Source organism: Lagenorhynchus albirostris, chromosome 1, assembly GCF_949774975.1.
Source record: "Lagenorhynchus albirostris chromosome 1, mLagAlb1.1, whole genome shotgun sequence".
Taxonomy (NCBI): domain Eukaryota; kingdom Metazoa; phylum Chordata; class Mammalia; order Artiodactyla; family Delphinidae; genus Lagenorhynchus; species Lagenorhynchus albirostris.
In genome coordinates this window covers 142,369,913-142,382,191 of record NC_083095.1, presented here as the reverse complement: position 1 = coordinate 142,382,191, position 12,279 = coordinate 142,369,913, and the positions used below count along the sequence as shown (strand labels likewise).

General features: G+C 35.4%; 1 protein-coding gene across 8 annotated transcripts in view; it reads left to right on the top strand.

Annotated features, from left to right (window-relative positions):
• The window catches only part of MEF2A (myocyte enhancer factor 2A), a 174,332-nt gene that overhangs the window by 125,729 nt on the left and 36,324 nt on the right, over nucleotides 1–12,279 (top strand). For 4 of the 8 annotated variants that reach the window (XM_060155684.1, XM_060155674.1, XM_060155657.1 and 1 more), the window contains 3 exons: nucleotides 2,911–3,042; nucleotides 5,395–5,614; nucleotides 6,352–6,411. In XM_060155684.1, the coding sequence (XP_060011667.1) occupies nucleotides 2,911–3,042; nucleotides 5,395–5,614; nucleotides 6,352–6,411 (412 nt within the window). Of the gene's footprint in view, nucleotides 1–2,910; nucleotides 3,043–3,107; nucleotides 3,246–5,394; nucleotides 5,615–6,351; nucleotides 6,412–12,279 lie in introns of all 8 variants that reach the window. The other 4 variants (XM_060155665.1, XM_060155647.1, XM_060155628.1 and 1 more) reach the window with 2 other exon arrangements.

The following is a 12,279-nucleotide window of genomic DNA, read 5'->3' as shown; positions in this document are numbered from 1 at the left end:
AATAAAATTTCTGTTTTCTATAGAAATGGACTAATGAAAATTGTAGGTATACTAATTTTATGATTTCATGTAAGCTTGCTAGTTAGAATCTTTAAACATGTTTGGAACACTGATTTGAAGGACACAGAACAGGTTGTATCAAGTCAGCTTAAACTGATTAATAATTTAATTGTTCATCACCACTGGTCCCTTTAGCAATTCATAATCTGTGTTTCAGAATACAGTTATTTAAGAAAAGCAACTGGGATACATCAACTTAAATGGTATATGCCCCTGAAATATGAAATTATTTTGGCACTATGGAGTTTCCCCCTTAAGTTTGCCATAATGGCACTGAAAAACTGTCAATCACATGTACAAGAATAAAGTACTTTTAAAGTCCTGTTTACTTAAGAGTGGAACATTATAATCATCAGTAATAGCTATAGGGAGTGCACAGTGCTAATACTCTTGAATATTTTCCCACTTAAAAGCAGATTCCTCCTTAGTGGTGACCTTTCAAACTGTTTTCTTCATTGAGCAAGTGTTTTTATTGTGGCTAACTTGAAGCACGTAAGAAAACTGAAGCTAGCCTGTTTCTTATATGCCTCGCCTGGCCTTGTTAATAGATACAGCATTCCACTTGTTAGTACCAGTGACACAGGAGAAACTTTTACTATTATGCTATGTGGTAAGATAAAGAAGACAGAAAAAGTCTTTTTATGGTAGTTGGGTCCTCAAAACAACTCTTCATATTCTTGTGATAAGAAGACACAAGTTGGATATCCAACAGAGGTACATTAGCTTGTTATCTGCAGAGCTGATACAGCCTCTTAAATTCTCTCACAATGACAGGAACCCCCTCTAAAGTGAAGACTTGCAGAGCTGGAGATACCAGAGCACTATTCTTCCTCTTGGGTACAAGTAGAGTTAACCCTACTGTTGTAGGATAAAACTTTTGTGTAATTACTAAACAAAGGCCATATTCTTTTTCTTCTGTAATTTAAAAATGTTCAAAGACCATACTTGGTGATTGCTATTAGTGGAAGAGCAAGGCTGTGAATTACTTAGTCTTAAGATATATGAATATGAGGGGAAAATATCCAGAGATTTCAGGCTAGAATAAATCAGCTTCATGATAAAATCTGTGTGTAGGCGACTACTATATTTGTTCTGTTTCTAGAGCTGTGTTGGTTATAAGAGTTCACTGTGTTCCAGTATTCTGAGTGTTAACATCTTCATTGCTGATAGCAAGTTGCAGAGCTTTGGCAAGCAGAACTTGCTACTACGAATGGGGGAGGATACGTGTCCACCTTTTAGTTCTAAACAACAGGACCTTTTATGGCTAAGTACACATAAAAGTTCATGTGATTACTTAGACCCATAGAACTTAGAGCCATGGGGCTGATATTGGGGAAATAGGTGTAGTGTTTGCTGTATGCTCATGTTTAGTGATTGTGTTGTGGTGGGAGTTTCAGGCATTGTGTATGGGATTCCTAGTGCATGCCAAGCAATTTGAGAAGCTAACACAGCTATACCACTGATTTCTTATGATCCTTTAAGCATGCAAAAAAAAAAAAATCGAGTGAAGTGAAATTTTAAAATAGACTTCAGAGAAATTAAGCAAAAATTCTCAAATCTTAATGTATTGTGTGTTTATGTTCTTTCAAGAAAAAAAAAGAGTAAAATAGCGTTCATAATTATTGTAAATCATGTTTTAAAGGATACCAAGATCTATTATTATGAATTAATTTAAAATATACCTTAAATCTAATATAAATAATCATTTACAAATGCACTCATCTAGTACTATCTATTGTTCAAATATTTCTTAACCTAAATAGGTAGGCTTACTTGGAGAATTTTAACTTCCTAAAACTCCTCTGTGGTTGGCTGGAAAATCAGCAAGTCTCAAAGCTATCTAAGTTGTTGAACCCCAAAATTCTACTTTAAAATAAGACCCATCAGGATTTTTAAAAACTTAGTCTGTAAGTGAATTAATATTCTATAGATTATCAAGCCCTTGGTTTTAAGTGTATTCTTTTAAATACTAAACAAGTCATTTTGTGATGATTTTAATTAAAAAAATTAAAACTCAGAAAACCAACCAATTTGTACCCCAAAGTAAGAAGAAAGGAAAAGAGTCAATATGGTCCAGGGGATACTTTGATAACACTCAAGAAAATTCTCCAGAAAGTCAATTCAGTGGACTAAATCAATCCACGAAGGCACTCTGTAGAAAGAGCTAGCAAAGTGTGGAAAAGATCATGCTGAATTAGTTTTTTTTACAAAATTTAAAGATATGTGAAGTCACTAACGATACGTACATTCTATGTAGGAAAGGGTCATTACTGTCATATGTAAATAAGTATTCGAGTTTTTATACTTCAGAGTTATGTAGTAAAATCACAGTATTTAAGAACAAATTAGGAATGAAATTATTGGGATATTGAGCCTATTCTTTCTGTTGAATGGGATAAACTCTCAGGCAGAAAGGAATGTCAGTAGATGAAGTTGCTGAAATGTTCATTTTATAAAGGTAACTTTATATATATATATCATCTTGATATATTTGTATTTCGGGGTCTCACACTCATTGATCCTATCAGATATGTTGATCAGGCTGTAATCAGATTTGGATTGTAACTGTCAGAGCAGTGAGTAATTTAGTATTCTCTAGGAAGTTAGGAAAGGAAGAATCCAAATATATAAATATTCCTTTTCTCTTAATGTATAATGGGAACATAATTTTGCTTATATCTAAGGTTTACTTTATTTGAAGACTTAGAGTGCATTGTGATCATTTAAAACCATTTCAGTGGCTCTTGTATTACCCAGTTCATTCAGTCTGTGCTCTCATAATAGATTTTACAGAAAAAACTCATGGCAAGTTAGTATCATTTGTGTGTGAATTTTCCAATTGTATTTCAGACTTTAAGAAAGAAAGGCCTTAATGGTTGTGAGAGCCCTGATGCTGACGATTACTTTGAGCACAGTCCACTCTCGGAGGACAGATTCAGCAAACTAAATGAAGATAGTGATTTTATTTTCAAACGAGGCCCTGTAAGTACTTTTATTTTACCTCTACTTTTTATTTGTTGATCCTTTTTGTTAACTTCATTATTTAGGCTCTGAACAAGAAGGAACACAGAGGGTGCGACAGCCCAGACCCTGATACTTCCTATGTGCTAACTCCACATACAGAAGAAAAATATAAAAAAATTAATGAGGAATTTGATAATATGATGCGGAATCATAAAATCGCAGTGAGTACTAAAGTATGGTTTGTGATCTTATCTTGTGCATGAAGAGATAGACAACACATCTTGTTTATTTTCGTAGTGGGTGATGACAGCAGTAAGTAGAAGGGGGAAAAGTATTTTATTAATTTCTTTTGGTTTTATAGAACTTCAAAATAAAATTGCATAAATCTTACAATGGTACATCTTCGATCTTGAGTGTCTTAAACATAGAAGTGAAGAGAAAACATCCTAATACAAGCTCTGCTACTTACTGTCCCCATGTCTTTGGATAGGGCATCCTATCCTAAACATCCTGGATTCCAATTTCATCATCTGTAAAGTGAGTGAGTTGGCTCACATAGTTTTTTAAGGTCCCTTCCAGGTTTAAATTTCCATGATTTTAAATATAGGGTGCATATGAGACTTCCCTCTCCCTCCGATAACTTTTAAAATATTACATGTACTTAAGTAGATCTTGAGACTATAAAATGTAAAATGGCTGGATTTATTATAAAATGTGGCGTTTCAAAATTATCTTTAATTATTTTATACAGTTGCTGTAATAGTAGCTTACTATTTGGCTCTTTGTTAATGTCCCCAAACAATTTGGTGACAGTACCTCCAAATTCCTATTCTTTTCTTAACACTGTAGGTATTGAGGAAGACAGCCTTGGCTCGATTTTAATTTAAGGAAGCAGTGTTCTTAAACTGGTTACAAAACAAATAGTTGGTTTAAAGTTTTTCCATGCTCACACATTTAACTGTAGTGAAACAGTACTTCTTTGAGTTCATACTCCTTTGATAGTTCTTCAGAGAGTTCTCATTGAAGCACCACTGGCAAGAAAGAGCTGCTTAAGACAGTTATTCTGGATACATATCCAGAATACTACATACGTGTTGTAGGCTTTGTGGAACAAATTGGTTCCAATGCTGATACTTCTTTCATTACCAGAGTTAATTCTTTTAAAACTGTGCCCTAAAGTATGCATCATGGATTATTTCTTCAAAGTAGTCCTATGCTATAAGAAGAAGCCCATGGAAAACAGATTTAAGGAGGTATTTTTTGTGCTAATACCATTCTTAAGAAACAAAACAACTGAAAAAAAAATCCCTTTTGAACTCATATGGATGTTGGTGACCTTGCAGTTAATGTCAAGCTGCAAAAGCATTGTTTAAGTAAAATTGCTTTACCTTTGAAAACATTTTATCATGTATCCATTGTTTTATACTTTTTAATGAGTTATTTTCTACCTGAAATAAACTATTGAATAAAGTACATAATTATTTACATTCTTTCAACTTTGAATTAGCAGTGTTACCTTACTTTGCAAATCACTGTTTTAAAATGTAGGGAGAGGAAAGTTTTCTATTTTCTCTCACTTTAAATTATAAAGAGGATTGTTATTTATCATGGTTGACAAGTATAAGTGGTCTATGGAGGAAATGCAAGAGGAAAATAGAAAATATTATTTTTAAGGAACTATGGAATATTTTGGAGGGAAATAAGATAACAATATTTGTAATTTAATCTTTATACAGTTTAAAGATAACTTGCCAGTAGTTAATTTTGTTTAGTTTTTTTTTACATTTTTATTATACTCATTGCATTGTGTTATATATATAAAACGTGATTTTTTTTTTTTTTTAGTTTTGTCCATTAAGAATGTTAGTGAATTAAATCAGACCAGGGCAAACTTGATGTATGAAGTTTATAATATATGTACATACTTTTCCCCTTTTGTTATATTTGGAATCTCCCAATAGAAATGTAATGTTACTAAACTGATTTGCATTTAAGTGCTAATTTATGCTTTCTTGGTAACAATGATGTATTTTATAATGTGTAAACGACAACACAACTCTAATATCAGGTTCTGACCTTTCATTTTCATCTCTGAATATTTGAAATACATAATATATACATTATACTAGTATATATGTATTAATATATAAAAAATGGAAATTGAAAATGTTCATGTTAAACATTCTCATGTCCAAATATAATTGTAAAGAAAATAGCTTAAACCTGCAAATTGATTTAGTAAGAACCTATCCCCATCCTCTGCTTTTAGTAACTAGTGTTACCTTATCAAATTAAAGTTCGTAAGTTATCAATTTTAATATAGATGAAAATGAAACTAACAGTTTTCTCTTCCTTTTTCTTTATTTACAGCCCGGTTTGCCACCTCAAAACTTCTCAATGTCTGTCACAGTCCCTGTGACCAGCCCTAGTGCTTTGTCCTACACTAACCCAGGGAGTTCACTTGTGTCCCCATCTTTGGCAGCCAGCTCAACATTAGCAGATTCAAACATGCTCTCTCCACCTCAAGCCACATTACATAGAAATGTATCCCCTGGAGCCCCTCAGAGACCACCAAGTACTGGCAGTGCAGGTATGTCCTGATATTTATTCTTCCGATTCTTTAAAAGAAAGAAAAATCTAATTGCTAACATAAACAGTTTCTTATTCTGCTACTCTTAATTTTATTGCTTTGATGAGCAAAGAGTCACTACTACATAATTGCCTCCGTTTTAAAGTATTATTTTGAAAATCTGTGGCTCTAGCCTTGTACTAGGCTTTGTGGAACAAATAAAGCTTTCCTTATCCTGGGAAAGCTTTCCTTATCATGGGAAAGCCATACTAGACAGGCAGAAAATTTATTTAGGATATCATGGGCAAAGATTTAAAATTGAGGGTGAGCCATTCGTGTTAAAAATGTGGAGAGATGACTCACCTGATTGGAGTTAGAGCGTTTTCTCCATCTCCCCCTGTCTGATTTGTTCATTAATTCAGCAGAAATTTTCGGTGCATTTACTGCATCACTGTGTGTAATGCAGTGTCTCCTCTCCCATTATTCCTAGATTTTATAGCATTCCATTAGCACTCCCCCCATTCTTATCAATATGCACCATTTGGTATTGATACACAAGAAGGCAGACATGTCCAGAGCTTGATAGGCGAGTGACTGTATATTTGACTACGTCATATTACACGTTAACGCCAAATTCAAACTGGGCTAGTTTTTATTTTTTTTAGGAATGGAGTGAGAGTTACCTCTGTTCAATTCCTTTTTACTCAGATAAGGAGAGCCAATTCACATTCCCTCTCTCCTCTCTCTAATGTTGTTAGGTGGGATGTTGAGCACTTCAGACCTCACAGTGCCAAATGGAGCTGGAAGCAGCCCAGTGGGTGAGTGAATTCCTACTGTTTTACTTTGTAAGCATCTGTCCTATCTGAGATAAAAGGAATATTTTACCTCAAACAAGGCCTTCTGCCAAATGAAGAGGAAAATATGGGGATATATGACTAGAGTAGACATGTCCCTTTGCGCTTTGTTTAATTAGTGCTTTCACTAATACTTAACATTTTTTCATATCCCTGTGTTATTCCTCATACCTTGGCCTTACGTTCAGTTACTCATTCATTCAAATATTTATTGAGTGCCTCCTTCATAGCAGACATTGTTCTTTTCTAAAGACTAAATTGCCTTAATACAATTTTTACATCAAGACAGTTTCTTATGGAGAAGCTTTCTGTGTCATCTATCCTTACCAGAGTTAGACTGTTAGCAGACTGCTGTATCTTACAATTGTGTGAAATGTTTTCAGAGAAATTGCAATAGGAAGAAATGGTGGGCCTACTTCTAGAGACACAAAGAGAATTGAGAAGTTTGTCTCTGAAGGATCTGTTTTGGTAGTCACATGTAGAACATTCACATTTTGTTGTGGTTGCTGCCAGATTGGCTCTTTTGCTTTGGGACCCCTGCCAAGATGACTAGCAGTTTAAACATGTCATAAATGTGTCTGTCTGCCTAGCCCTGAAGTGCTGGTAAAGATAGATTGTGATCTTAACATTACAAAAACATGGCATGTATGTCAAAGAGTCACAAGAATAACTGTGTCCCTTTGGATTATCATCACATTTAGTCGTCTTGGTCTCTTTATCTGTGATAATCACAGTTATCATCATTTTTATCTGAAAACAAGGGCAGTAATTCCCTCCCTGCTTCTAGATATTGTGTGTTCAAAGACACATCTGAAAACAGATCACTTATAGGAAAAATTCCCTATTACATATATTCAACCCATTTATTCCAAAAATGTGAGGAGCTTCTGCCTTAAGAAAATTTTGGAGATGATTGAATAATTTAAAATGATAGAAAGAAATAAATGGACATTATTGAGTGAGACAAGTTACAAAACATGTAGTGACCTAAAGTAGGAATAAATACCTAATTGTATCTGGCATTGTATTAATTGCTGTTTTAATGGAATTAAACAGATAAGACCTGTTGTGGGATATTTTATTAACAGATAATTAAATGTGGAAAAATTCATTAAGGTCTTACCAGTTATACATTAGGACTGCTATCCTTGTATGTGTATTTCCTAATATTTATAGTTTATTTCTTTTCAGCTCTATTTTAGTTGTTTACGTGCCCGTATACTCTTTTTATATTGCATTTTCCCATATGCTTTTTTTTAAATATTTTTTTTTTGGCTGCATTGGGTCTTTGTTGCTGCATGTGGGCTTTCTCTAGTTGCAGCGAGTGGGGGCCACTCTTCGTTGTGGTGCGCAGGCTTCTTATTGCGGTGGCTTCTCTTGTTGTGGAGCATGGGCTCTAGGGGTGTGGGCTTCAGTAGTTGCAGCACACGGGCTCAGTAGTTGCAGCACGCGGGCCCTAGAGTGCATGGGCTTCAGTAGTTGTGGCGTGTTGGCTCAATTGTTGTGGCGTGTGGCTCTAGGGCACGTGGGCTTCAGTAGCTATGGCTCGTGGGCTCTAGAGCGCAGGCTCAGTAGTTGTGGTGCACGGGCTTAGTTGCTCTGCAGCCTGTGGAATCTTCCCGGACCAAGGATCGAACCTGTGTCCCCTGCATTGGCAGGCAGATTCTTAACCACTGCGCAACCAGGAAAGTCCCTTCCCATATGCTTTTATTCTTCCAGCACTATGCATCTTGCTCTCCCTTCTACTTTGCAACCTGGTTATGGCTGGAATCAATAATTTCTGTTTTATTTAATGTTAATTTTGACTAGCTCTTGGTGTTATTTCCAAAGTTATTTTTATTTAATGGGGTTTAACTATTTGAAGATTTCTAATGTGTTTTCCCTTTGCCTTTATTTTTTTTCTCATACCTCTGGCTTGATAAACATGGCTCTTCCTCCTATCAAACAAGTGTTTCAGTTCTCTTTTTGTTCTTTTTTGGGTTTTGTACTCTCCACACTTCCCTAAAGCTTTTATACTATTCTTTCTTATCTGCCGTGCAACTATAAATCTAGACTTTGTCTTTGTTCAATTTTCTGTGTTCCCTTTGGTAATTTCAGACTCAGACTTTGTCATCCTAATTTGACCTTCTACATATAATCTAATCCTGTTGCTTTTATTTCTTTTTTTTAAATTTATCTTTCTTCTTTTGTAAGCTTCCTTCCCCCCTTTCTAGGCCATCAGGTTTGGAGGGTCACATTAGTCACACTCCTCAGATCATGGCACATATTCAATGGTTTGCACAAAGCATTTCTCAGAATGTTATTCACTTTTCCCTTTATACCTCTATTCCACTCCCATTCTCTTCCTCTCCCCACACCCTCCATTCCCCAGTCATAGGCAACTATTTTAATATGTTTAGTGCTAATAGTGTTAATAATCACATTAATGATGATGATTAGTGAACATGAATTTTTATAAAAATTTAAGATTCAAGTAAGTATTAAAATATTTAAGTGCTTAGTGAGTTACTTAAAAGTCTATTTCTATTACTACATCCACACAGAGATAAATCTATTTCTTTTTTTTTTTAACATCTTTATTGGAGTATAATTGCTTTACAATGGTGTGTTAGTTTCTGCTTTATAACAAAGTGAATCAGTTACACATATACATATGTTCCTATATCTCTTCCCTCTTGTGTCTCCCTCCCTATCCCACCCCTCTAGGTGGTCACAAACCATCTAGCTGATCTCCCTGTGCTATGCGGCTGCTTTCCACTAGCTATCTATTTTACGTTTGGTAGTGTATATATGTCCATGCCTCTCTCTCACTTTGTCACAGCTTACCCTTCCCCCTCCCCATATCCTCAAGTCCATTCTCTGGTAGGTCTGTGCCTTTATTCCTGTCTTACCCCTAGGTTCTTCATGACCTTTTTTTTTTTTCCTTAGATTCCATATATATGTGTTAGCATACGGTATTTGTTTTTCTCTTTCTGACTTACTTCACTCTGTATGACAGACTCTAGGTCCATCCACCTCACTACAAATAACTCAATTTCGTTTCTTTTTATGGCTGAGTAATATTCCATTGTATATATGTGCCACATCTTCTTTATCCATTCATCTGTTGATGGACACTTAGATTGCTTCCATGTCCTGGCTATTGTAAATAGAGCTGCAATGAACATTTTGGTACATGACTCTTTGAATTATGGTTTTCTCAGGGTATATGCCCAGTAGTGGGATTGCTGGGTCGTATGGTAGTTCTATGATAAATCTATTTCTTATAACAATCTTATAACACAGTATAACCTCAGACTTATATCAAGATCGAATGTCTTGATTCTTCACTGATTCATACTCTTATATACCTATTTAACCTGTGCTAGATGTAATTCTGCTTGGTTGGATTACATCCTAGGTGACATTTTTGTTATAACTGCTTTTTAACATGTGCCACCTCAGAATTCAGATTCAACTAACTAGACATCGTGTATCACTTAATTCAGGTACCAAATGGAAGTAATTATTTTTGTGCAGTACTTATAGCATACATGGATTTAAAGTGTTTCTTGCTGTAAATTTCCCTCCCCGCCCCAAAATAAATGGCCTGTCATAGGTATTTTAGAAGTGTTTTTTTGTGTTTTTTTAAAATTAATTAATTTATTTTTATTTTTGGCTGCGTTGGGGCTTCATTGCGGCGCGTGGGCTTTCTCCAGTTGCGGCGAGTGGGGGCCACTCTTCGATGCGGTGCGCAGGCCTCTCATGGCAGTGGCCTCTCCTGTTGCAGAGCACGGGCTCCAGGCGTGCCGGCCTCAGTAGTTGTGGCAGACGCCCTAGTTGCTCCGTGGCATATGGGATCCTCCCGGACCAGCGTTATTTTTTTGTGAAGAAGAGTCAAATAATGTATTTTAGCCCATTTTCAACAATGGTGCCATTTTGGTTTAGTAGTTTGGAAAAATAGTTTAAACTCAATTTTATGCCTAAAGTCTTTATGAATGAAAAGATTAAACATTTTTAAATTCCCAGAGAAATTTAGAAGAAAATATATTAAGAACTGTGGATATGATTTCTTATCTACATTTTTCAAAGTATGTTTCCTGGAACCATATGAAAAGAAGGACTTACCTATGTGTTTGGCAAACCTTGTGCTAAATAAAACTAAACCAGTTTCTTTACTGTAGGACTTACCAGAGCCTTTAAAATGCTAACCTGTTTTGTGAATCTTTAAACATGGTTACTCAAAGCGATTTCACAGTAGAACCCTTCCTTTTTATTTTCCTCATGAAAAAGCATCTTTCAGAATTAGTGTTATATAAAACATATTTTGGGAAAGACAGGTCATTTGAGCAGACTTGGTCATTTGGACCAACTCTTTTTCTGAGGACAACTAGAAATGCTAGGCAGAGTATTTTTTTAAATCTGCTTGAAAGCATTTCAGAGCTAATAAGGTAATGAGGAATTATTGGCTCAAGATCCAGGGAATGACAAAGACAGAGACTCAAAGAGGTGAGCCCAGGGCCCACAAAGAATTGGGAGGGCCTAGTATATTCTTCTCACTTTGGATTGAGTCCCTAAAAGGCTGGACCCTAGAAGTAGCATGAATCAGAGGTTATCAGTCCCTCATAGTAGTTACATCTCCTATTTGCATCATCCCACTTCTTGAAGTTAGATTATGGTGATATATTGTTAGGGTCCCCAGGATGCCTGGGAAGGCAAATACTCTTTAGAAAAATAATATAAGGGTAAAACACCATCCCAGGCCTTATTATTTGTACTTGACATACAAGCAGATTACTAACTAGGCACAGTCAGGAGCAGTACAACATAAATGAAAGCCTGTGGAAAAAAATGGACAGTAGAACCTGCCTCCTGGGAACTCCAGAACTTGGAGTTATTAGGCACAGACTTTGACTTTAACATAACAATATTTACTGTATCAGGAAGATAAAAAATAGATTAAGAATTTTGGCGGAGAACTGGAAACTTTAAAAATAGACATTTTAGAACTAAAAAAAGTAAGAGTATTAAGAACTGACAGGATGGGTTTAATAACAAATTAGACAAAGCAAAAGTGAGAATTGGTGAACTAAAAGACAGGAACAATATTCAGAATTTTTGAGACATAAAAGGATGGATAATTCAAAAGAAGAGTAAGACCTAGAGGATACAGTGAGAAGGTCTAACATACTTAAAATTGGAGTCCCAGAGGCAAAAAGAGAGAAAATTGGCTAGAAGTGGTATTTGAAGAGATAATCACAGAATTTTCCAAACCTAACAAAACACATCAAGCCATAGATTCAAGAAGCCCTTTAGAACCCATGTGGGATACAGTTAAAGCTGTGCTTTAAGAGAAATTTAAGTCTTTATGTGTATGAGAACACAGACATTTCACAAAAGAAGCTATCCAGGTGTCTAATAAATGTGTGAAAAGATGCTTGATTCAGTAATCAAGGAAATGCAAAATTAAAACCACAGACAGCATTAGGTACCCACCAGAACGGCTAAAGCAAATAGATAATACCAGGTGTTAACAAGGGTATGGAAAAGCCCAAACTCTCATACACTGATGATGGCAGTACAAATTGGTGCAATCATTTTGACATTATCTACTAAAGTTGTAAATATGTGTATTCCATGACCCAGCATTTTCTCTCACAGTTATATACTAGAGAAATGCATATATGCACCATGAGCACCAAGAGATATGTAAAAGAATGTGCATGGCATTATTTGTTACAGCCAGCATCTAGAAATAATTCAGATTTCTGTCAGTAGTAGAGTGGATGAATATGTGATAGTACCTTTACATGAAGTAATACTGTACTGCAATGAAAATGAAGGAACTATGGC